At 44.2% G+C, this 25559-nt stretch overlaps 3 protein-coding genes across 8 annotated transcripts; 2 read left to right on the forward strand and 1 right to left on the reverse strand.

Annotated features, from left to right (window-relative positions):
* Window positions 1–1096: 1096 nt before the first annotated feature.
* On the forward strand, window positions 1097–16587 carry Vps13B (vacuolar protein sorting 13B). The gene is made up of 47 exons (XM_089594678.1): window positions 1097–1264; window positions 1593–1795; window positions 1876–2053; window positions 2132–2213; window positions 2295–2470; window positions 2547–2650; window positions 2731–2977; window positions 3058–3455; window positions 3530–3668; window positions 3739–3856; window positions 3929–4071; window positions 4135–4325; window positions 4399–4578; window positions 4646–4934; window positions 5013–5514; window positions 5616–5785; window positions 5867–6034; window positions 6110–6333; window positions 6412–6634; window positions 6706–6916; window positions 7000–7180; window positions 7270–7608; window positions 7684–7887; window positions 7966–8081; window positions 8136–8472; window positions 8542–8763; window positions 8830–9143; window positions 9214–9717; window positions 9766–9979; window positions 10177–11467; window positions 11532–11614; window positions 11679–11857; window positions 11951–12155; window positions 12231–12395; window positions 12464–12625; window positions 12706–12905; window positions 13011–13164; window positions 13230–13380; window positions 13455–13652; window positions 13714–13862; window positions 13940–14071; window positions 14137–15073; window positions 15151–15327; window positions 15389–15559; window positions 15639–15832; window positions 15901–16254; window positions 16334–16587. Exons 2-47 carry the CDS (start codon window positions 1709–1711, stop codon window positions 16565–16567), a joined length of 11397 nt encoding a protein of 3798 aa, XP_089450804.1. The 5' UTR covers window positions 1097–1264; window positions 1593–1708; the 3' UTR covers window positions 16568–16587.
* Window positions 16588–16623: 36 nt separating this feature from the next.
* LOC106647758 (aurora kinase C) lies at window positions 16624–19025 on the reverse strand. The gene is made up of 5 exons (XM_014364286.2): window positions 18600–19025; window positions 17960–18504; window positions 17739–17873; window positions 17265–17655; window positions 16624–17165 (listed from the first exon to the last, which is right to left on the reverse strand). Exons 2-5 carry the CDS (start codon window positions 18493–18495, stop codon window positions 17055–17057), a joined length of 1173 nt encoding a protein of 390 aa, XP_014219772.2. The 5' UTR covers window positions 18496–18504; window positions 18600–19025; the 3' UTR covers window positions 16624–17054.
* A 145-nt stretch (window positions 19026–19170) lies between these two features.
* Window positions 19171–25275, forward strand: HDAC6 (histone deacetylase 6). 6 transcript variants are annotated; one of them, XM_089594087.1, is made up of 18 exons: window positions 19171–19437; window positions 20150–20338; window positions 20552–20971; window positions 21046–21143; window positions 21216–21389; window positions 21468–21660; window positions 21739–21798; window positions 22060–22149; window positions 22229–22335; window positions 22412–22549; window positions 22622–22728; window positions 22798–22967; window positions 23040–23380; window positions 23450–23645; window positions 23711–23840; window positions 23918–24531; window positions 24616–24903; window positions 25001–25275. In XM_089594087.1, the coding sequence occupies exons 2-18, from the start codon at window positions 20276–20278 to the stop codon at window positions 25109–25111; spliced, it is 3300 nt and encodes a 1099-aa protein (XP_089450213.1). In that variant the 5' UTR covers window positions 19171–19437; window positions 20150–20275; the 3' UTR covers window positions 25112–25275. The 6 variants fall into 6 exon arrangements, with proteins under 6 accessions (XP_089450213.1, XP_089450217.1, XP_089450215.1 ...); XM_089594091.1 differs by lacking the exon at window positions 21739–21798 and adding an exon at window positions 21845–21904; XM_089594089.1 differs by having other exon boundaries at window positions 20153–20338.
* The last annotated feature ends 284 nt before the right edge of the window (window positions 25276–25559 follow it).

A 25559-nucleotide genomic window follows, 5' to 3' on the forward strand; every position in this document is an offset into this window, starting at 1 on the left:
CGCTATTTCATGTGGCAATTCAGGAAAAAAATGAGCAAAAAATTTGATTATTTGTTTTTTTTTGCCAACCAAAAATTTAAGGCTATTTTAAAGCTCGAAATATACCCTAAACTATTATTTAATAGATTTCGGCACTGGTGTGCATCCTATCGAGAGCGCAGAGGTAGTAGAACGAAATATCGTTCTATTTCTCGTAAAATAAATAAATTATCGATATTTAAAGTTTATTAACAGTAAAAATATAAGTTGAAGATCCTAAAAACCCGTACAATTTTTTTTTCAACATTAAATTTTACTATTTTTCAAATGAAATTTCTTACCTGCACTCTCAAAACAATCATTTTATATGTAACTGCTTGGTAAACCATCTAGTATTTTTTTATGAGGAACGTAGAAAAATCAAGAAGCAAAAACAAACAATATACATTGATGAACGTTAATTATTTTCGAGGTGTAAGTAGACGCGCCTTTTATAATATACTCGTAACGAAAAAAGGATTAAACCTTACCTCGATCACATTTTCATTTCAAACATCTGCTTGCCTTGCATGAGCCGAGGCGTGAGCTTTGAAAAAGATCCTCGCAAACATAAATTTACCAATAAACAAGTTATTATAAATGATTTACTTATTGTGATGATTTTGTCACTTTATGGCGACAAAAATTGTACTCATTGGCATGATAAACTTGATGTTAAGTAATATTACCGATTTTCGTGCACACGCACAAAAAATTGATTTCACATGATTATAATATCAATTACATACGAGTGATTTTTGTTTATGTTGTGGAGTAAATAAGAGTTTCGCCATGTCTTGCATGTTCAATAGGAAATAATACATATATTTTACATTGTAAAATAAATTTTAACGAATTTAGAGCACGTGTGTATTGAATAATAGTGCGCAGCACGGAAATTCAACGTAATAATGTGTACACATTTGTATATGAATGAAGTAAAGCCAATAATTAAAGATTGAGGCGCGGAAGTGGGTGGCGCGAGTGAAATGTTCGACAACATGAATGTGCGTCCGATTTCAAATAAAAGCGCGCGGGTGTGCGAATGAATTGTGGCGTCTCGTCTGCTACGTTCCTTGTCAGCTGATTGACTGTTTTCGGAGTTTCGAAGCTTTTACTTTGGGGTTAGGTACATATATCTCAAGTTTTTGTTGACGTGACGAAAATGTCAAAATGAAATTCTACCGTATTTTTATATATTTGTTCTCTTTTTGAGGGCATATTGAGCGCACAGTGTTGTGTTCAAGTGAGTGACTTTTGAGAATTTTTTTCTCTCCAATTTTCACATTGCAATACAGATTACAGATATTATTTATTCATCATCATTAGTTTTCAGAAGAAATACATTACTACAGTTTATTAAAACCATTGCGATTTGTTTATAAATTATCTTGGAATAAAACTAAACCGATCTCTTTACCGGCATAACTGCAGTTATTTTGTTTTGTAACCTTACAAGTTATATTTCATATGTAATTATGAGTGACTAACGTTGATAAACAAATACGTCGTGTAGTTTTATTGTGAAAATATTTTTCTAGTATTAGAAAAATAATTTTTGTATTTTTTAACAGGTTTTTCGCACAATTAAAATACAATAACAAACCGCTATCAGAGGTAATTGTTAAAGGTATACTTTGGTTAATGAGAAGAAAATAGAGAATGGTACGTTTTCCGATTTGCAACTACAATGTTTAAATTGGAATCATACATAACTCCAGTGATTCTAAGCTACGTTGAAAAATATGTTAAAAATTTCAAACCGGAACATGCACAGGTCTGTTTATAAGGATTATTTTTTCTTTTCTCATGCATATGAAAGAATTGTATTGGTTGACAATAAAACAATGCATCTAGGTTTCGTTGTGGGGAGGAGATGCATCTTTTCAAAATCTTGATTTACGACTCGAGGTTTTGGAAGAGCAGCTTAATCTGCCGTTTACTTTTGTTAGCGGCCACATACATGAATTGCTCATTCACGTTCCATGGGTATTTATTACCTCGGAACCAATCGTCGTGACAATCAATACCATAGGTAAATATTTCAAGGTCAATTGTACTTTTTTTTCTAAAATTTTTACTAATTAGAGCCCATGTACCGTTTTTTTTTAAGAATGTGTTCTCAAGTTGAAAGAAGAAAATCAGTCGGAAAATATAACAACAACAGCTCCGGCAAAACAAATAGAAATCCCACAGTAAGTTATTTTTAATTGAAACATTTTTTTTTTTTTTTTTTTTTTTAATTAACTGTAAATTTTTGTTTTCCTTCCTTGCAGAGAAGAAGGCCCCCAGAGATATATCAAGAGTATTATAACAAAAGTCATAAATAACATTACGATAAATTGCAATAACTTAATATTAAAGTACGTCGAAGATGACATTGTTCTTAGTATTAACGTCAGACTCTTGTCGATGAAAACTGTTAATAACAAATGGGAGCCGACGTTCATTGGTAAATAACTTGTTAATGTTCCTTAAATGATGTCTATGTGTTTTCTACTATTGCAAACTCATTTTCTGATTTGAAGATATAATCGCGTCCGAAATGAAACTCCAGAAAACTATAACGATCCAAGATCTAACGTTATGCCTCGATAAAATGGACACGTCCGGTAAAATCGAAGTTTATCAGGTACTGTACATTTTACAGACAGCATTATCACAACGTTATTTTTCTTGCACAATAATAATAAAAATCAATGTACAACATAGGACCCTGTACTGTACCGGTGTTCCATGACGATTCGTTTGATCATGAGTTACCTCAGCAGCATGGCTAAACGAGCGTCGACGACGAGGTTCGACCTGCACTGCCAAAAAATGGAGTTCAGCGTGACAGAGCAGCAAATACCGATGATACTGCGATTGGCTTCGCTCTTCACTTTACTGCAGTCGAGACAATTTTCTAGTCCGAAGGAAAAACCCCGAGCGCCCAGCGAAGAAAACAGTTCGATATCCAGTGGTGGGTATTTTTATGCTCAATTTGAAAAAAAAAAAAAGTGTCCCGAATCGGCTTAAAGCGAGCATTTGTCCTTTCAGTCGACGAGGTCGCTCAAGTGGCCAGTTCGACGGAAGACGTGGGCTGGGGCATGTGGCTTTGGGACACAGTGGCAGCGGTGCTACCCGTGGATTGGGACGGCGAGTGGTCGGACGAGCAACACCTCGCGTACTCGGGCCACGTGATGCACTTTGGCTTCAACGTTGACGACGCCACCATCACGTTCAAGACCGCCGAGAGCATAGAGGAGCAGCTTTTCTACAAATCTCGAAAAATCAAGTACAAATCGTTCCTGTCGCTACGCTTCTCCGAGGTGGTCTGCGATGCCGTTCTTCAAGGTATCGAAATGACCAATTTCACCATGGGCTTTGGCAGCGTCAATCTATACCCCCGCGGTACCTGCAGTTGCGGCTACTCAGAAGTCACGGATGGAGTTCAGGTGGGATTGGCTATCCCTGTTGGAATCTAAACTATCCATTCTAGTCGTAAACTAACAAGTGGGAATTATTTCAGCCACCCTTGTACTTGGTTGCCGGCCAGAGAAAAGCGGAGTACTTGAAGGATACCCTGTTCGACAACGAAGCCATTGAGAACCAGGGGAAAAAGAGAACTTACAAGAAAGACGTCTCCTTACGACTTCTATCGGTACCTGGTACGTATTCGAGAAGTACATCCAATCGCGCGAAACGAGAGCAAAAAAAAAAAACAAGGATTCTTTGTAGTTTCAGCGCTGCTTGAAAGGTGTCCGGCGTTTTGCATGGATTACATTCATTTCACGGCGATACCGGATGACATCACTCCCGAAGCGATAGCCGAGTTGGGTTCAAATTACGAGTACAGGTTCGTTGGGAATTAAATGATTAATAATTTACGCGTTCGACGCAACATTCTCGAGCCATTATTTCGATGCAGCAACTTTCCCGAAGAGAGGCACGTTAGATACAGTTTGGGCAACGTGACCCTGAGGCTGTGCTCGGGTCTGTTTCACCGCGTCGACACGATCAAGCGGGCAGCCGACAAGTACGACTACAGTCCATACGTCACGCCAAAACCAGGTAAGTACTGGAAAACATCTATGGGGTAACTTTCAAGGACATTTTTAAAAGTGACTTTCGTAGCTCCGTCGTACGACGAACTGCCGCCCGTGACGGTCGAGGAGTACGAGGCCTTGAGAGAAAACATTCCCGTGGTTCACACGAGCGTGCACGTGAAAAAAGTTGCCGTCCAACTGCAACTGGCCGATCATCGGGATCAAGCCACCAGCAGTACCTCCAGTCCTCCTAGATCGCAGAGTCACACCGATATTCTAGTGAGTATACATATGTACACAGTACCATTTTAAAATTTTTCTAATTTTTTTTATTTAACGCGTGACGATTCAGTCGCCAACTGTGATGGTGCCAGCCTTGTCGGACGACCCGTACTTAAACGTCGAGTGTGACGCGGTCGTCGTAAACTGGAGGCAGCCCCTGTACCCGTTCAGACTCATAGCTTGCGCGTCGAAGCAGAGCGACATTCCACCTGAAATGCTGGACCATTGTTACCGAGACGTCCAGGCTCAGGTGCGGTTCTAGGTGTGCTCAACAACTGATGTTTATTCAGCCACCTGATTTGTTTTTCGATTAATAGTTCACAGGAGTCGCCAGCCAAGTTTACTTAAAGTCTAGCTGTCACACGTCGATCGTCATGCCCTGCAATGTGGAGTACAATTTACGTGTGCTGCTTTGTTCCTCGTACTGGAAAGACCCAAACATCGTGCACAACTCGCACAGTTTGAAGATGGATTCAGTGACGGTGACCGGCACCAAGAGCAGAATCCTGGTCGCTTGCTCGATCGTCAACTCGCTCATATATCCAGAGGACTCGAGTAATTTGCTACTGTGCTCGTCGCTCTACGCCGACTCGTGCGAGGAAACAAGTAAATACTACCTACAATGTACGATGACATTTGTATTGGATGGAAAGATTTAATCAGCTATTTTGTGCACGATTATAGATCCCACTTATATCGAGCTCTGCTTGGAGAATATCGTCCACAGGTGCGAGATGACGATAGACGTCCTATTGTGCCTGACGAACCTGAGCGCGGTCAAGGTCTTTGCTCACAACGAGGACAAGCAGGCGTTTATTATGTCTGGACCGGAAGTCGAGGCGGATTCCAGCACTGCCGAGGGTCAAATGTTAGCAACCGCTTCCCTAAAATGTTCCAAAAACCCGGCGAAACAGAAGACGAGTCCAGCGATCCTATTGGTCCGCGTGGCTTCGATGAAGGGTTGTGTGGACCCGCTTTTGTTGCAGTGGCTCAACTACCACGTCACGTTTTACAAGACGAACTCGGCTCACCAGGCCAAGACGGAGGTTGCGCGAGTGGCCAGCAACCACAACGCCGAGAGCGTCGTCTCGGACACGGCTGGGAAAAAAAGGACTTTCCCGAGTTTGCACGAAAGCGTGCACAGTTCGTCAGACAAGGAGAGAAAAAAGTCGGACGCCAAAGAGAGGCTCGACAAAAAATTCCTGCACAAGGCCAACGAGCCCGATCAGATTTTGATGCTGGCTTCCAACCAGGTGGTTACTCAGTCCATAGTATGTAATTTTTTAGGATAGCCAATGACAGGAGATTTAAAAAAAACAAACATTTTCAGAAAACAAGCATATTTGATAGATTGAGCGAGTTGTATCCTTGGTGGTCCGAATTAGTATTTAGTGGCTCCATCGATCACATAATTATTTACGTGCCAACCACAACGATAAGTTGTGTCGGGGCTGAAGGTAGAAAAATTGTGATATTTTTTTTTTTTTTTTTTTTTTTTCAATCAAAGTATCCCGACATTATTTTCTATTTCTACACAGGTATCGAACACGCTAAGAATCAGGCACTACAGGGTGACGAGAACTTGCAAATTTTGCTCATCAAATTTCCCTCTGTGAACGTACATTCCTCCAACATTCAACCCAACCACGCGCTCATCAATTTCAACGATTGGCCCGTGAAGTTACCTAATAATCTTTGGCTGAAACGTAATTATTTTACAATATCCACGTTGATTATTTTTTTAGTTCATTTTAGTAGTGGATGATTTATTATTTTTTCAGAGGCCCACGGGTTCCCTTGGAAACTTGAAATCCTGAACTTTGAATCTTACACTTTAAAAGGCGATTCCAGGCAAAATTTCGTGAAAAAAATCTGCCTGAAATCGACCCTCGATTTAACTGTCAAGCACTCAAACACCGGCTCGTTAAAAAGTAAACCCTCTGCTCTGAGCTTGTGCCTATATATCGATACGTCACCGATCGTTGTATCCGCTTCGGAGGATCAGGTACTTTTTTTTTTTTTTTTTTTTTTTTATGTAAAAAAATTCATAAACAAAACCAATATCGGTATTTATTTCGTAAAGGTGGTATTTTTAAACAACATATTCACCAACATTGCGAGTGCAATGCGAAAAATCAGTCCAGACAAAAGTGACGAGACCAGCGTCAACTGCGCGAAAGAGGCCAAGGATGTGACGTTGGCTCTGCCAAGAAGTTCGTCGAGTCCGACGCAGTTGCTGTACCCCGAGGACGCGGCGACGGCGACGACGTCGACTCTGTCAGCCATGAAAGAGGGCACCGAAGCAGGTTGAACTCGATTGTATCTTATTTTCACGATTCATCAAGCCAATAAGGAAATTTATCGATTTTCACCTCAGACGACAGCGGCGACGTGCACCTGACCGCGTGCATCCAGTGGACGATCACGAAAATAACCGTGAAACTTTACGTCACCGACGAGGAACACAAGTACCCCAAATTGAAACTAGTCCTCGAACTCGAGGACATCATAACGTCCGTCGACATGCAATCGGTGTACCTCAAATTAAAGCACAAGATTACGTCGGCTACGATATTTCACTACGCCAGGTGAGTGAAATCAATGGGTCAGACGAAGGTGCCATTATAGACACTGAGGGGGTTTTTTTTTTTCTTTCCCATCCACACGGCAGAGACTCGCCTACTCAACCCTGGAACTTTGGCGATTTCGTTGGACTTGTGCTCTGCGGCAGAGAGGATAATTACGAAAAAAACGAGGACTCGGGTTTTTTGAGTCTCACGCTGACGGTGGCCAAATCGGGGAACGTTCACACGCGCTGGAGCGGTGGACACAAGTCTGGCAAAACGACCAGAGTTAGTATACTTTGCATTTTCATCGACTTATTCACGCGTATGTGTTTTTTACCTTAATTCAAAACACCACGATTTTAACCATTGGGTAGAGAATCGATGCGAGGGCCGAATCATCGCTGCAGCCGATAAATCGGTACATCGTCGAAGCTCTCGTGAAAATGCAGATGCTCGACATTATCGTTCCTCCCAGCGTTTTCGTCAAGTACGTACGACTGATAGAGCCTTTTTTGAGCCAAAAATCTCCCAAGCCCGACAACTCGACGAGCTCCTCGAGAATCATTTCGCCGCCCTTCATTGGCATCGCGAACCTGAAGAACGAGGCGCTCCCGTTGATTTACTTGGAATTCAAGGGACTCCGCCTCATGATACCCGACGGAAGCGGCTCGGAGCCAGCTCAGGACTTCCAACACGATCTACTCATGTTAAGGGTGCGTGTTTCGTGTATTTTATTGTATAATAAAAAAAAAATAATAATAATAATAAAATTTCTCTCGATATCACAGCTGGATGGGATACGCGTAAGCCCACACGCGGAAAATCCGATATGCAGGATGCCCCTTAGGCCTGACATTTATCAATTAGCTGCGCAGGCTAACATCCTGAAGGTGCCTGGTTCGGCGGTCGAGGATCGCCAGTACCAGATCAACATAGACGGAATATGCGTGCACACGACCACTTGGCAAGATTATCAGCAGAGCATTGTCAAAGTAATGTGGCACCGCGTGTATTTGTTTCGTTTTTTGCCATGAATAAGTTTATTGAATCCGTTCAACCAATGCTTTCAGAGAATGTCTCAGTCGTACTTGTACACGATGAACGAAAATCCAGCGGTCGAGTGGAACAAACTGGGAAACGGGGGCAGCTTGGAGCCCCAGTTCTCAACCCTGCCCGTCATTTCAAGGTACGTTGGCGCAAAATTTATTCATTTCAGCTTTGAGACGCGTTACGATTTCAGGTTTGATTTCGGCTTGATCATCGCCCCGGCCATCACGTTCAAGCCGGACACTCTGGTCTGCGCAAGTGCTATGGAAATCAACTGCCTGACGGATCTAGAACTGTCGGTGAATTTTAACCAAGTCAAACTCATGACGGCACTGTGCACTCAATTCAAAAATCTGCTGCCGATTCACGAGCCTCGAGAATATGGAAACCTCGACGTGCAAAATCTACTTTCGTCAGGTGGCAACAGAAGCAATCAAGTAGCCAAACAGAGTACGGTGGACTCTGAAGCCGATTTCGCCAAAGACAGCGGGGTAGACTTTGAACTGTCGAGCATCAATTCGACGAATCCCGTGAGTATACGAGGGTTTTTCGTACGAATGAGAGTTGTATGCTTTAAATGGTTTTTTTCATAAATGCAGGAAAAGACCGTCGTTCAAGAAAAACCGGGTCACCAGCCGTTCGAGTTTCTGGTGAACTGCGGCAAAATCACGTTCACCGTCTACGAAATGAAGGACCCATTGGATTTCAAGGACGAAGAAGAAGGAGACAGCACCAGTAGTCGAAAACAGCCGCTGCTCTACGCGATGATCAACCAGCCGAACTTTTATTTTTCTCAGCAGTACTGCGACCAAAAAATACAGGTAAAGAATAAATAAGCTAAAAACTTTCACCCCGCAAGCAACTTACGGTCTCGCAAAAAACGCAAGGTGTCCTTCTTCGACCTGGCTCTGCTCTTGGGGGATGGAGCCGATGGTTGTTCAGCCTCGTTGCCGGCAGAGTCGGATTTCAAGAGCTGCCTCATCGAGACCAGAAGCGGCGAACCTCACCCAGACACGGGCATACCACCCTCCTTTCTCGTGATGAAGTGCGAGATGTTTGTCGGCAAGAACGCCCAGCTGAGCGTCAACATGGGCAGGCCGACCAAAGTGCACGTCTCGCTCTGCCGCCTCAGGTCTCTGCTCCACGTCAGGGACAAGGTAAAATTAATGAACGAGTCGATTGCTGAATACACCACCAACAAGTAATTGACGAGCTGTGTCAACTCTACAGCTGATGGAGAGTCTTCGGAGCGCTGACGTCACCACGAGGAGCTTGATCTCCACCACCGTCGACGACGATGGGATTAGTAGCGCCGCCCCCTGCAGCCCCTGTCACGGCAGGTACAGCCTCCCAGCAGACGTGAGCTTAACCACCCGGCAGCTCGTTTTGTCGCTCGAGTGTGAGCCGGCGGGTTGCCTGATGAGCGTGGCCTCGGTCTCGGGTGGCCTGAGCAGCGGAGCGCGCCCCGAGCGCGTCCACGGCCAACTGAGCTGGACGTCGCTCCTCGTGTCGAATAGACTGGGCCAACGGAGGATGCTACTGCTGAGCCCGTGTTGCGGCAGCTTAGGACTCGGGCTCGCCTGGGAGAGCTGGTGGCAGCAGGTAGGCGAGCGAGGTCCACGGGTCCAGCTCCAGCTCGAATTGGACTGCCTGTACGTGGATGTGGGACCTAGGCACGTTCTCGCGCTCACTCGCGTCCACGAGGAGTTGCGACTGTTGGCCGATGTGCTGATGCCAGCGGAGGCAGCCACTACCTCGTCTCCGTCGAGCCCTGCGTCGGCTCCGTCTTCCATCCCCACGGGCACGACCAGCGCCACCGCTAGCGAGTACGCCGCCTCGCACGAGCAACACTACAAGGACGACCTCAAGTCCGGGGCCTTCCAGTTCGTCGACGGCAGTAGCGCCGAGGAGCTGCCCTTTCCCTACCAGGTGGTCTTCTTCTCGTCACCGGCGGCAATGGCCTGGCGGTACCCTCATCCACGAGCGCTCACCAAGATCCACGTGACCCCGGTGCCGTTCGAGGTACATCACCATATAATAGTTTTTGGTAGAAAAATGAGAATAAGGTAAATCACCTGAAAAAAATGTACCAATATTTTTTGACAATTTTTTTTTTTTTTCAGATGTTCGAAACGGACGGGACGAGGGAAGCCACCGCGTTTTTGGACTCGACCTCGACGGCATCGGCAACAGCGTCGGCACCATCAGCAGCCGCAACGGCAGCTGGAGCGGACGATGCGCGGGACGAGAGGATGGGTTGCGCCATCGAGTATTGGAGCGAGAGCCAACTGGCGTACCAGAGCTACGTCGAGTTCTACCTCTCGGAGACGGAGAGCTACCAGCTGGATCTCCCGGAGCGACCGCCTCTACAATCGGCGGCGTGCGTCTGGCGAGCGAGGCTCCAGCAATCCCAGTACCCCAGCCGGCTCTCGAGCAAGGCGCTGCTCGCCTGCCTGCGCGTCGACTCGTACTTCAGTCCCAGCGCCGTGCCCGAGCTCCAGGCCAGTCTCTGCATCCGCGCGGCCCAGCTGAGACTGCACAACCAGCCGGAACTACCCAAAGAGCTGCCCCAGGGAAGCCCGCTCGAGGGTTACCAGCTCGGTGGGCTCCTCCCCGACAGCCAGTGCTTTGCACTGCTCGAGCTCCGGGCCGGCAGTCTCCTGCTCAGCCGCTGGTCCGGTGGTTGTTGTCTGGCACGCGCCTCCGGCAGCCTGGCGCTTCATCTCCTCGACTACAGCTTCCTCGTGCTCCAACAACTCCTCGACGCGCTCGAGTTTAGGCTCCAGCTGTCGGTGCCCGGCCGGGAGGGCGTACCCGAGGTCTCGCTCCTGGCCTGCAGGGCCTTCTCCCTCAAGCTCAGTCCCTCGGTCTTCCACACGCTCGCGCTCTCCGCGCACCTCTGGACCGACGCGCTGTACCGCGACTCCGATGCACCGGCGCCCCTCGTCCTCACCACCCGGTACGTCGTGGCCAACGACACCAACGTGGCCGTCCGCTTCGGGCAGTGCGCCACCGACGACAGCATACTCCTCGAGAGCCGTCAGTGTTACTTTTACTCGTGGAGGCACGCCGGCGGCCAACTCCTGAGGGTGGCCGTCGAGGAGAACGGCTGGGTCTGGAGCCGGGGGTTCCCCGTGGCCGCGAACGGCACCTACGAGGCGGACTTTGCCTGCACCACCACCACCACCGGTAGCGCAGCTGTGGTCGTCCTCTCGGTACACGTGAGCTCGCTCTCGGCTTCGCAGAAGCTTGTGAGGTTCACGGGCCAGTTGATGGTCGCCAATCATTTGGCCGACGGCCTCGAGATGCGCCTGGTCAAGTACGACGCGGCGAGCAACAGCAGGTCGGCGGTGTCGCGCGACGTCGTCCACGTGCCGCCCAACGGCCGGCCGCCCTCCATTGTCTACGCGGACAGCGCGAGCATGGCCATGCGCCTGCGCTACTCCGGCATGCCGAACCTGCCCTGGACGGGCGACGTGCCCCTGCAGCCCAACGTACGCTGGGGCCAGCCCTGGCTCGTCAAAGGTACCCACCTTGGTTCATTGTAATTCTTTGAAACACCTGTTTTGCTTGTTTCGTCCCTTTTCAGTGCCTCTGCAGGAGAAGGGACAGTTTGTCAGCGTGTGGGTGAGGATCGTCATGGAGCAGGTCAACGGGAGAAACAAAATCTTGGTAACTCGCGCGCATTTTTGACAGGCGATGATCACAGCCAAGTAACTGGCATCGTTGATTTCAGGCCATCATCAGTCCGCTGTACGTGATAAGATCTTACCTGCCGGTTCCGGCTAGGGTTAAAATCGAGACCCCCTCGTTGAAGGTGTCGCTGAGCACTGTCATCAACGGCCGCGGCGAGAGGCAGCAGCTCTACTGTCCAGGAACGTTCGAGCACTATCACCAGCTGACTTTTCAAATCGAGTACGGCAACCTTCATTTATATAGTTAAAAAATAATAATAATAAATAAATAAATAAATAAAAACTATTCCGTAATTGCTCGTTGGTTCGGCAGATCGGGAGTTTCCGCCTCAAATCCCTACGTGCCGTTGTCGTACAGTTCGGTGGACCAAAGAAAGTTCTTCAAGAGACCGGAGAAGGAGAGCATCCAGGCTATTCTGGCCCAGCTCGAGCTGGCAAAGGAGGAGTCAAAGTGGCCCTTCCAGAGCGACCCTCTGACCCAATGGACGGCCGCCGTCCAGCCTCAGACCCACGTTCAAGTTAATCCTAGCACTATGCTCGTTACGACGTTGGTGTTTCGTTGTTCCAAACTAATCTCAATGACATTTTTGCAGGTAAAATACGAGGATGCCGGCTTCATGTCTAGTACTCTACTCCTCGAGCTGCAGCCCTGGTGTTTCATACTCAACTCCCTGGGCACATACATCACCGTTGTGGCCCAGGATACCGAGCTCTGCAGGATACCCCACTACGGTATCGTCGCGCCTCCGAAGCTAGAGGTAAATTTCATTCATCATTTTTATGAAAAATGGACAGAGCTAATCACGTGTTTCTCGTTCGTTTTTAGAGCACTTTTCACGTCGGTGTCAACATCGCCGGTTCGTTTTATCTGTCACCCGCTCTGCAGCTCGTCAAGTCAGACTGGAACCAGAGCTTTTACATGCCTCGAATAGAGGGTCTGATACCCCTGGAGGGAAACATCAAAATTCGCGTCGACTGCCGTTCGAGCGTGAGTCCACACACCACACCATTTTTTCTTGATTTGCGAAATTTTTCACCACGTTGATGGTATTTACTCCTCCATTGTAGCTTTGCACAATGAACATTAGCTCTAGTGTACACAAGGATATGCGCATAGTCAAAATCAGTAGTAACCATGTCGTGGGAAACATGACGGACCACAAACTGAGCGTAGTCGCGTTAGCCGTGCCAAATTCATCGGCCAACGCTTACCTACCCAACGACCTAGTCGCACAAAGCATCGAAATTTTGCCTTCCCCCGATCAAAGGTTTGTCTCATATTTATTTATTTATTTATTTTTTTTTTTTTCAACAATACCATTCTCGAATCAGTAGTATACAAAAGTTTTAATCCGTTCGTTTGGATGATATAGGCGCGCGACTCCGATCGTACAGTGGCACACACTATTTGAAAAGAGCAGCGACGTCTTTGTTTTGTACGTCCTCGTGCGCCTTTTTGACTCCGACTGTTGGTCGTGTCCTGTTCGCGTGGATCAGAATCCCAGCCGAAAGTGCATCGCGCTCCCGGTAAGTTGGCTCGTTACTGCAGTACCAAAGCAAAATAAACTCGGGCCATTTTTTTTTTGCCAAAGGATGGCCAATCGACTGTGCCGCTCGTGGTTACGACCCAAGAAGACAAAAACACGGTGTACATAACGATTCACGCCGACAAACACCCGCAATTTTTCATTGAAAACGCGTGTTCGTTCGATGTCGTCATTGGCCAAGCGAACGAGGAGTCGGGTAATTGATTATATTTTGATCCCTACCAATAAAATTTTTAGCCATCAAATTTACGTAAAAGTGAAATTTCGCAGGTAACGCGCTTCCGGAGTCGCAGCACTTTTTTTGGAATTGTCAAATCAGGAGCAGGAGCACCCATCACTACTCGATGCCCACTTTCGGGAGTCAGTTGCCGGATCTGGCCAACAAAAACAATAGCAACAGCGAATCCTTTTCCATGCTGATATCTACCCTACCCGCCAGAGAGGAGTTTGTCGATCGAGACAATTTCGGTGACTACAACGCTTGCTTTCCGTTTTGTTTGGAAAGAGGCGTTAATACTTTTTTTTTCAGACGTCAGCTCGTTGCAATGGTCCAAGGGCATTAGTTTGACGGCATCACCGTCGGAGCAGTTTGTCAGACTGCCCCATTACGGGGACGTGAAGCTCATCATGAAAAAGCAATGTTACACGACCCACGTGCGGCTTGCTCCGATTTCGCAGGTAATAATGACACTTAAGTAAAAAGTAAGGCGCGACTTCTTCTTTTTGTATCAACTGAATGCACACTTTTGATGTAGATCGAAATATCCGCTCAAGAAATCAGGAGTAAAATTCAAAGAAAGTGCATCATCGACGAGAGCAAAAACGAGTCGATAGCCGACGACACTCAGGTCTACTTGGAGGACCCGAGAGTGACGTTAAATTTGCAGGTGAGTTTGGACGGAAACATTTGGTTCCAAAGTCGCATCTCTAAATTAAAACCAACGCTTTCCAGAGTGGGAGCAGTTCAACGTCAACGATGACATTTTTCTCGGCCCAGGACGAGGCTCTGGAGGGAGAAGTGCCGATTTCTCCGAGGCACCAGTCGACCGGTGCGCCACTGGCTCCGGCCAAGAAGATCGGCTCGATCGACGCGACACGAAGGAAGAAGAGGTGGAAAAACGGCTCGATCACGGTGCACGTGCTGGGCTTTTCGATAATCTTGATGAAGGACATCAACGACAACGCCCAGAGAATAGAGATCGCGAATCTGTCGGTGACAGACGCCATCTTCATGCTGGACCACCGGGAAAACCACTCGAACCTTGGCGTATACGTTGGCGACCTCCAGCTGGACAATCAAATGTTCGAGCAGGGGGGCTTCGACTTCCCGGTCGTGCTGATCGGCCAGAAGCCGTACGCGAAGCGCGCTTCCCCCATCTGTTTGACCAACAACCTCAAGAGCAGCGCCAAGAGCATCGTCGAGAACTCGCTCATGGGGATCGACGTGGCGTGGGAGAACGGCCACGACGTTAGAGCGTGCAAGGTCGTCGCGGTCAAGATAGCGCCGATAAGCGCGTACGTCGAGGGAGGCTTCATTACTCTGCTCATCGATTACTCGACGATGATATTGCCGCCCTGTTTTGTACACACAGCAACGTCGAGCAATAATACGCTCGGATTGTGCATGGCGATGGAGAACTACGTGCCCATACCCGACTGCGTGCTCATTGACGCCAGAATACTGAGCCAGCCCTTGAGGATCGAGAGCCTCGTGATCGAGCCGCTGTCGATACTGCTGAGCGTGCACAGCACCATACACTTTTACGTGGCCTTTGACCACTCGCCTCTCTTCTTCGACGCGTTCGATCGGAAAAACCTCATAACGACGCCCTACAGACTCGGCAATGCGCTCGCCATGCATTACCTGTCTGGTGCGATTTTCGGCGTCGGTAAGCCGAAAAACAACACGCCAAATCATAACATCGGGTTCTTATGATTTCCGTTGATGCGATTCTCGTTCTTTCAGGCTGGGTCGTTGGCTCTTTGGAAATCCTGGGCTCTCCTGGAGGCCTTGCGCAGGCGTTGGGCACTGGACTCAAGGATTTTATCTCCATGCCGTTCCAAGGACTCTTGCAGGGACCTTGGGGCTTTATCGTGGGTATAACGCATGGCTCAGCGAGCCTCGTCAAGCACATCACAGCTGGTACGTATAAGTAATTTGAGAAGTTTAAGGAAAAGAAAAACAAAAAGCGTCGTGTTTCTAGGTACTGTGAACTCGGTGACGAGGCTTGCGTCGAGCGTGGCCCGAAATTTAGACCGATTGACTCTGGACGACGAGCACTTGCAGCGCCAGGAGGAGTTCAGAAGGATGCGCCCTCAAGGCGTGGCACAGGGCCTCTATCACGGCCTCACCGGCTTTGGGATGAGTCTACTAGGTCAGAGTTAATTTCATTTCATGTCTTTTGTATTGAAACATCCGCAGCTCCGATGGTCAATGTGTTGCTCTTTTCGCAGCTGCGGTGGCCGGGCTCGCGCACCATCCCCTGCAACAAGTTTGGTCGGGTGAAGCTTCGACGAGGGGGCTCGTCACCGGAGTTGGACGTGGATTGGTCGGCGTCGTCACAAAGCCCCTCAGTGGCGCTGCCGAGCTGGTTGCTTTGACGGGCCAAGGCTTGCTTCAGGGCACCGGTTGGATATCCTTGCCTTCGGTAAGCAAGATTTCACTCGACGCACTAATATTCCAACAGTTGGAGTAATGTAATGATCTCTCGTTCAGCCCCGGCAGAGGCCAGTCGTACAGTACTCGTACGGGTTGAGCGCCACCTCCCTGAGGTACGCTTGGAGGCTGCTGCCCTTGCTGGCAAAGAACGACGATGTCATCCTTCACGTTGCGAACGCGGACCAGGTCATGCTTCAGGGCAGCAACAAAGCGGTCAGTCTTGTTCTCACAAAGCAGGCGCTGTTGATAGTAAATATTGCCGAGGACAGTGTCGAGAAGATACTTCCGCTCAAAGACCTGATCGCGGTCGACAATCCGTCCGAGTCGACGGTGTTCCGATTGCACTGTTCGAGCACCTCGACCAGTCAGCAGTTGAGTAAAGCTGCTACTGACGAGCAGTTTGCGCCTCACGTGAGTAGAATTTTTTTCTCACTATCTTTCAGTAGTTGCCTTTTGTAGGCATTTTTTTTTTTTTTTTTGTTGATTTCAGATGGACCGAGAAATGAGGGCTAGGGTGGCTGAATTCTTGCGGACGAGTAGTACCGGCATCACCAGCGTGTCAACAAACAGCGATGCAGGATCTGAAATCGACGATCCAATTGTTGTACCCGAGACGGAAAACAACATGACCTTTTACATAAATTCGGACTCTCGTGGTTACCTCTTGTCAATTTTTAATGTGGCCAAAAGCCAAAATCAGGGCAATGGTTTTTCAGTGATATAGACGAGTTTTATAAGAAAATTCTAAAGAACTGTAATAATAAAAATTACTTTATTGTTTACTTTTTTTATAAATATATATATACATATACTATATTCAAGCGATGTTACGAATTATTCAATCATGAAGGTTTTACCGAAATCTTTAACAGTAGTGTACCATCATTCACGATCGTATTTGATTAACGTTAAATACAATACATTCATCTCAGCATTAAGTAAAAAAAATAATGAAATGAAAATTTTATCACTCACCCAAGAAATTATTCAATTAATTTTTCTTTAATTCTTTTTTGTAATCGTACTAAAAAAAAGTCTTGAGTGATGTTGCGAGTTTTTAAAATGTGTGCTTGCACAGAAGTAAGTCTTGAAAAATGAGTTTCCTTCAATCTAATATTTTAACTGGAAATTACGTTACTTTGAAAAAAAAGCAACAAAAAACGTTTTCGCCAAAACTCAGTAAATTTCGATTCATTTAGATGGGTTGGAATTCATTTTCTAGCATTAACTTGAGTGGGTTGTGTTGTGCGATTTTGTACAATCCACGGGTGATTGAGTATGCCATCCAAACTTAGTCTCCGTTCAGGTTGAACAACGAGTAGCTAGGGGGAAAAAATTGATTGAAACGTTCATATCTTGTTCAAGCTGTTGATTGACAAGTAGTATTTTGTTTTTTTTTTTTTTATTCGTAAAATGCTTACCTTAGAAATAAGATCCTTAGATCCATTACTCAGATATGCGGGGAATTTGTAATTTGCCTTCCTAATTTTATTGTAAGTTTCGTCGTACGTTTTATCCAGGAATGGTGGTTCTCCAACAAGAAACTCGTAAGTCAAAACCCCAACTCCCCACAAGTCTACAGTATGATCATGAGTACGACCATTCACCATTTCTGGTGGTAAGTAATCAAGAGTACCACACAGTGTTTCGCGACGGGATGACGGAGCGTGAACTGACCAACCAAAATCAGCCATTTTCAATTCACCGCTCACGCCAAGAAGTAAATTTTCCGGTTTAATATCTCGATGTATAACTTTTCTTGTGTGACAATATTTTAGTGCATCAGCCAACTGAGAGATGTAAGTTGCTGCTCTGTGATGATATGAAAAAATTACTAAACAAGTGACTTTAAGTTTAAAAATAACGAATCAAAATGCTTGGCACAACAAGTTTACCTGACTTCATTGAAACGCTTGTTTGGTTGAGCATTTAGTTCCTTGAACAATTCTCCGTTTGGAGCGTATTCTAAAATTAAGTACACTCTTGTTTCATCATGAAAATATCCGTACATTCTCAAAATATTCGGATGCCTGCAAATAATAATAAAAAAAATTAAGAAATTAAAATTAAATCAACACTCAAATATTAATCACCAGTACGAATGAAACTTGGATACCTCAAATGTGTTTGAATCTCAATTTCCCTACGAACTTGGTGCTCGATATCTGCCTTAATTATCTGATCCTTAAATAATACTTTCATTGCTACAATAAATTTCGAAGTTTTTTCTCTCGCCAAGTACACATTGCCGAATTTTCCTTTGCCCAGAGGCCTGCCAATATCGAAATCCGTAATGGACCACTGTTTCTTTGAACTGCTTTTCTCTTGTTTTTTTTCTTTATTACTAGTTGTCTCGCTGCCAGCAACTTTCTCCTTGTTATTCTCTGACTTTTGTGAACCAGAATTTTCAACTGGCTTCGACGATCCCGGCATTTTTGGAGGAGGCATGAGTTCATTGGACTTTTTGGCAAAGTTGGAGTCATCTTCCGTTTTCGAACTTTGAAATGTCTTTTTGGCCACTTCTGGGGCATCATTTACAACTGCTTTCGTTTGTTCATTTCCTTGTGCTGCTTGAACTTGCGACAGGATAGTCCTGGCAACTCTAGGCTGATTATAATTATGCTGTGAACCGTTTTCCTTGCCCTTGATCATTGCACGAAACTGTAATAGTTATGAATGCATCGTTTGCATTGAAAGAAAACACAAGAAAGAGATAGTCGCGATTGTTGTTGATCAGGTACAACAAACATACTTACATTAGATAAACACCAATAAGGCAAAAGAAGAAGAAGTTTGGTTTGTAGTGTACAAATGGCAGCTGATCAAGTCGAAAGGATCCGAGCTGATGCTCTCAAACGCTGGACACGTGTGGCATCACAAATTTCCAGTGTTGCGGTTAGTACTTTTGTTATAACTTGCGAGGCTTTTTCATTCAACCGGCTTTAAAAAGGATACACCTGTTCACAAAGGAGTTATGTTGATACGGTGCCCAACTAGACTTTAAATTCGAATTTGCTCAATAACGAACATCTCGAGATTCTCGAGAGAGGGAGAGAGAGGTGTGGTTGGTTCTCCAACTCCTGGATGCAAAAGTCGACGACGAGGTTCACCGCCAATCACGCACTCATAAAGTGTATGCATGAGTTTCATAACCCACGCAATAAAAAGCGTCTCCTTTCACCGGGTAATTCTACCAGGCGACGTCTCCCATTGGCGGATTTCAAATGACGCGGTTCGCCCACAAAAGTCGTTTCTTTTTTTCCAATGGAATTCGCATGCGTGCGCGCGTGTGCGTGTGCACATGTGTGTATAGCAGACGAAATTGCGACAGTCGCATGCTCCGCTCGCTCCAAATTAGGTGTTGTGATAATGCAACTTTATATTTTTTTTACGTGTTTTTGCCTCATTATCTGATTCTCGCAATACAAAATTAAACGTGTGTAAAGTCGCGATCGCGACAACGCCTAGGTAGTACAGGTATACTTTCCTACATTGCCATCCGCGATTCGATTTGACATTTAACCTCTGTTTGTTTTGTTTACGAACTTTCTCTATAATACACCTGTTTACATAGTTATCTACAGTACTTACATGGTAAGTAATGATAAACTGTTTATCTTTCCTACCTATAAATCTGGTAAATATTTGATTTTGTACTTTGTTTGTTTCTGGTTTTTTTTAAATGACAATTTGATGTTAAATGAACGGTGGACACGGACAAGAGTAAATACAAACGCTGTAGCTTTATTATATATTTACAATTTTATTCATTCGTGTGATTGGTTCAACCATTTAATAGATTTATTTTAACTAGTTGTACGACACTGATAAAAATATTTAAATTAATTTATTCAATAAAAACAATATATGCCTCACATTTTGAGTTAAAATTTTTTATCATCAACATTACTTATTTCATTCATTGTCAACATGAACGTTGTCTTTTTCAAATTCTTATTGTGTATGTAGATAGTGTATTTCAAAATTTCAAATTAGGTAATAAGTAACACATACACACGTCTATGCATATTAACATTAACATAGTAGGTGCGTCTAACTTGCCTCGTATCTAAATATGGTTATGCGTGAGAAATTCATTCATTCACTGTAACAGTAACTAACACCCACGATTTTTTAATTCTCTCCACTGCCATTTCAATCATTTCTTCTAATTTATCATCCATATTTTTTAAACTTTTTTTCTTAATTATCATCTTTAGTTGAACTCTAATATCATTTTTTTTTTGTTTATTAAAAAGTTGTTTGATTAATTATTTCATACGTTATTTTATTCATCCATGTATAGCAGTTAAATAAAAAAAGTATAAGGTAATTCTGGAAATCCACAGCCGGATGGAAAAAAAAAAGCCAGAATTCTTGATACAAGAAATTAATGTTGACAAGTATGATCTTGGCGACCAATTGATTGACAATGTCGGTAAAAGGAAAAAACACAGGCAACGTTATGAACAAAAAGTCTGCAAGGATGGTTAATGTAATTGTCTTTATTTTCACTCTTTATTAAACTTATGAGATAATTTTGGAAAACTATTAGAATTACATGAAAAAGTATATACACTCGAAAAACACTCTTTTATTTTATTTTTTATTTTAATGGAAACAATATTTTCACACCTTATCTCACTTGGCTTTTATCTTTGTTGAACGCACGTAGCTTATCTCGAAAATGTTTCCCTAAATTATCCAGGCAAAGCCATCGGCAGCTCTTCTGGCTGCGAAGCGAGAGGCGCAGCATAAAAAAGCGTTGGGAAAGAGAAACAGTAACACTATAATTGTCGATATTTACCAAAAAGCTATTGATTCCAAAAAAATGGTTCGCAACGATACCGGCTTGGTGTTCGATCGTTCCATGGCCGAGCATCAATGCTTGTGGGACGACAAATATCCAGAGTGTCCCGAGAGGCTGGTCAGAGTTCTTGAGAGGTGCCAGGAGCTAAATTTGATTCAGCGGTGTAAATACATCGAGCCTCGTAATGCCGAGTACAGTGAATTGTTGCTGAAACACTCCCCGGTGCACATAGAAACGCTGAAATCTACTGATAACTGCCAAGACGTGGATAAATTGGAAAAACTTGCGTCCAAGTACGATGCCGTTTACTTTCATCCCGTAAGTTACCTCGCTTATCATTGATTTTCATGCCTTGAAGTAACATTGATTCGATGATGCTCGATCTCTCCTAGAAAACGTATCAGTTGTCTTTGCTGGCTACCGGATCGACAATCAATTTGATTGAGAACATATGTAAAGGCATAGTACAAAATGGAATGGCCATTATACGGTTCGTATGCAGATCATGAGTATATTACTCGTTCGGCCGAGTGTGATTGTGATGGGGTAATTATAATTTCAGGCCGCCTGGCCACCATGCCATGAAATCGGAGTATTGTGGGTATTGTTTTTTCAACAACGTCGCCGTAGCTGCTGAAGTGGCGTTGAAAAACCATTTGGTCAAAAAAATATTGATCGTGGATTGGGACGTGCATCACGGGCAAGCCACTCAGCAAATGTTTTACAATGACGCGAGGTCAGTGAGTCAAATTTGAAGAGTAAATGTATTTTCACGAGCAGACTTGACGTTTTTATTGAATTTTTTTTTGTCCAGAGTCGTGTATTTTTCGATACATCGCTACGAAAACGGCGAGTTTTGGCCTAACTTGAGGGAATCTGATTACCATTACGTTGGCGAAGGGGCAGGAGAAGGATACAATTTCAATGTTCCTCTGAACAAAACCGGTATGACGAACGCCGACTACTTGGCGATATTCCAACAAGTTTTGCTCCCAATGGCCTACGAAGTAAGTGGATTGGTCGTCAATACGCATTGTTGCGTGCAATAAAAATACGAATGCGCTTTTTTAATCAAATCTTTTTAGTTTCAACCAGATCTCATCATAGTCTCGGCTGGTTATGATGCAGCTCTCGGTTGTCCAGAGGTAATTTAAAGTATATTCTTATTGATTTACTCTGTTTATTCTTTAGTTCTGTCCCGGTCTGATACTCGTATCTGCTGGATACGACTCAGCATATGGCGATGAAAAGGTTGTCGAATTTTTTTTTTTTTTTTTCAATTTCTAACCCACTGAAATTTCTTTGAATAACATTTCCTTTCTACAAATAATTTTTAAAGAAAAATTTAAAAAATAATTAAAAACTCCTTTGTTGGTAAAACAAATGAACAAAACGAAATATTCCAGGGATTAATGAACATTACGCCAGCCTGTTACGCACATTTGTTATCTTCACTCATGAGCCTTGCTGGTGGAAAAGTCGCAGTGATTTTGGAGGTACAAATTTTTTTTTCATCCCAAATTCGCAATATCGTCGAGCGCGTACTCTTATATTTTATACCATCTGTACTTTTAGGGTGGCTACTGTCTTAAATCGCTCGCGGAAAGTGCTGCCCTCACGCTTAGGACACTTTTAGGCGATCCATGTCCTATGATGCAATCTTTGGAGCCAGTTTGCCAAAGGTTTCTTATTTTTCTTTATCAATGAAATAATGTAATTGTTGAAGAAAATATAACAACAATCTTCTTCCACGTACAGCATCCAAGAGACTATATTAAACGTAATTTATGCTCATAGAGCTTATTGGAAATGTTATCAGTACCAAGATTCTTACAGTATTGATAAAACGTCATCTATCAACAAGAAAGATAAGCACTTACCCACTGTTTCCTTCAAGTAAGCGTCTTAATTAATCATCAAAATAAATCATTAGCAAAGACTTTTGAAAAAATCATTCTTTTTTTTCAGCGGACCAGAAACTTTTCCAACTGTCTATGAAACTCGAAACTGCTATCCTGTACAGAGCAACGCCGTAATACGAGAAATTAATCGAAAATTGGATGAGCTTATAAAAAGTAATCATCTTAGTTTTCTTTTTGAGGTCGATTATCGTACTAAAACATTTTTTTTTTTTTTGTTCTCAGTAACGAATCTCAAAAAGGCTCCAAACAGAGTATGCGTTGTCTACGACGAGAGAATGTTGAAACATTACAACGTGGTGGATGAAACTCATCCCGAGAAGCCAGGCAGGATTTCGAGTATTTTTTCCAAGCACAAAGATTACGAGTTGCTCGATCGCTGCCTGCTACTGCAAGTCAGTACACACATAAAAATAGCGTAGTAGTGATGATTTTACACCGTGTTGATAACATAAAAATCTTTAAAGGGAAGAGTCGCCAGTGAGGAGGAAATCTTATTGGCGCACGATCCGGAGTACGTGAACAGTATTAAAAAGACCGCTCAAACGAAACTGAAAGAACTGGTGGGTTTGTCCTCAAAGATGAACTCTGTGTACTTGCATCCCGAAACGTGGAACAGCGCTACGGTTGCAGCCGGTTCTCTGCTGCAAGTGGTCGACAGCGTTTTGAACGGAGACAGCCAGAGCGGGGTGGCGATGGTCAGGCCTCCTGGACATCACGCCGAGCCGGACGCGGCTTGCGGCTTTTGCATTTTCAATAACATCGCAATCGCCGCCAAGTACGCGGTCTCGTTCCATCAATTAAAACGGTATGGACAATAGATATTGTGACCAGCTGAACTGGGAGTTCGGGGAAATTTGACAAAAATCGTTTTCAGGGTTTTGGTCGTCGATTGGGATATTCATCACGGAAACGGCACGCAATCAATTTTATACGACGACCCAAAAGTACTGTACGTATCGTTGCACCGTTACGACAACGGTAGCTTTTTTCCCCACTCAAAATCAGCTGACTATTCTGTAGTCGGTGAGGGCCGAGGAGAAGGATACAACGTGAACATCCCGTGGAACAAGGTATGCATTAATCTGGGTTTTTTTTTTTTCTAACATTAAAAAATAATTGCCTTGTTGAAACATAGAAAGGTATGGGCGATGCCGAATACGTAGCAGCTTTTCAACACGTCGTCATGCCAATAGCTTATCAGTACAATCCGGAGCTGGTACTAGTGTCGGCAGGCTTCGACGCTTGTATCGGAGATCCCTTGGGTGGTGAGTGTCAACTTTGCGGTTTCAGATCATAATGAATGACGAAAAATAAAAGAATCAATAATTGAAATACTCGTTAGGCTGCAAAGTAAGTCCCGAAATGTTTGGCCACATGACTTTCTGGCTGTCTTCGCTGGCAAACGGACGTATCATACTCAGCTTGGAGGGCGGTTACAACGTCAATTCCATCGGACACGCCATGAGCATGTGCTCGAAAGCACTGCTGGGCGACCCCTTGGTACCATTGGAAGCGAATTTGAGCCCTTGCTCGAGCGCAGTTACCTCAATAATAAACGTTCTCCGAGCGCACAAGCGCTACTGGCCGAATTTGGTTTTTCAAAAGTCACTTCCCCAAGAAAACGTTCTTCCTAAAGCCAAAATCCCACGTGCCAAGCCTACCGAGCGACTGCTCTCGGATTTCCTTGAAAAGCAACATTCACCGGCAAACGACCAACTTCCCGTTCAAGTGGACCGTTTGAACATCCACGATGACTATAGTGAAAAAATGAGCGAGCCACGTCACGCGCCCTGTGACAATGACGATCCCAATAATGATAAATCAAAAACTGAACCGGACAATAGCGCAGCGAGTAGTAGCAATGATGCTGGCGAACAAGGGTCAGCTCAAGCTGGATCTTCACAAAGTAGGACAAACAACGCAACGCTGCAGGATTACTTGAAAGATAACTTGCAGGTGAAAAGATTCACGAATAAGTTAAAAAAGCTTAACGGATGATGGTGACTTGAGGAGAGTTATCTATGTAGAATGATTTTTCAGGCGTTACTCGACGAGGACATGTTTGCAGTCGTACCCCTCCAAGACTGTCCGCATCTGAGTTCAGTGGCTCCTGTTCCGGAAGCCGGGATCGACATTCAAGCCCCGTGCGTCGAATGCGACAGTACCCTCGAAAACTGGGTATGTCTCGAGTGTTACACGATTCACTGCGCTCGAAACGTTAGACAGCACGCGCTACTGCACGAACGCTCGTCACGGCATCCTCTTACGCTAAGTTTTACCGACCTTTCGGTTTGGTGTTACGCTTGCGAGGCTTATATCGACAATCCTGTAAGTAATTATTTGTACTGAATATAGTCATCTTTTGATTACCATCTACACTTTTTTCATTATTTTTCATAATTTTTATTTTTATTTTTTTTTATAGATTTTGTATGCTGCGAGAAATGCTGTTCACCAAAAAAAATTTAATACCGAATTACCATGGACCTATTCAGAAAGTACTGAAATTCAAGTACTTGTAGCTCTTAATAAATGATCAGAGTATCCGTGATTACCTTGTTTTGTAAAGAAAAAAAAAAACAAAAAACAAAAAAAAAGATATTATAGATGTTGAACATAAAAGAGGCATTATAATAAATATACAATTAACACTATTAATATTATTATGTAGAGTTTATTTAATTATTTACATAAAATATCAAAAATCAGCGAATTTATATTGTATAGAACGTCAGAGTGAAGATAAAAATATCGATTGCAAACAAAAATGTTTTGCATACAATTTGTTCTGCGGACGCTCGAAAGTTAACTAATACAAAAAAAAAAAAAAAAAACAGTAATATATTATAAGAATGCCTAAGAAACTTAATTTTATATTTACATAAAAAATACTGCTATGTAACTTGCAATAACGTCAAGTTTTTATGACAAATTAAACAAACGTACTAAAAGAGATTCACTATTTTATACAAATTTGATCCTTG

The sequence above is a fragment of the Copidosoma floridanum genome, unplaced genomic scaffold, assembly GCF_036245765.1.
Source record: "Copidosoma floridanum isolate Cflo_tuat_1 unplaced genomic scaffold, Cflo_Japanese_pri ptg000021l, whole genome shotgun sequence".
NCBI classification, from domain to species: domain Eukaryota; kingdom Metazoa; phylum Arthropoda; class Insecta; order Hymenoptera; family Encyrtidae; genus Copidosoma; species Copidosoma floridanum.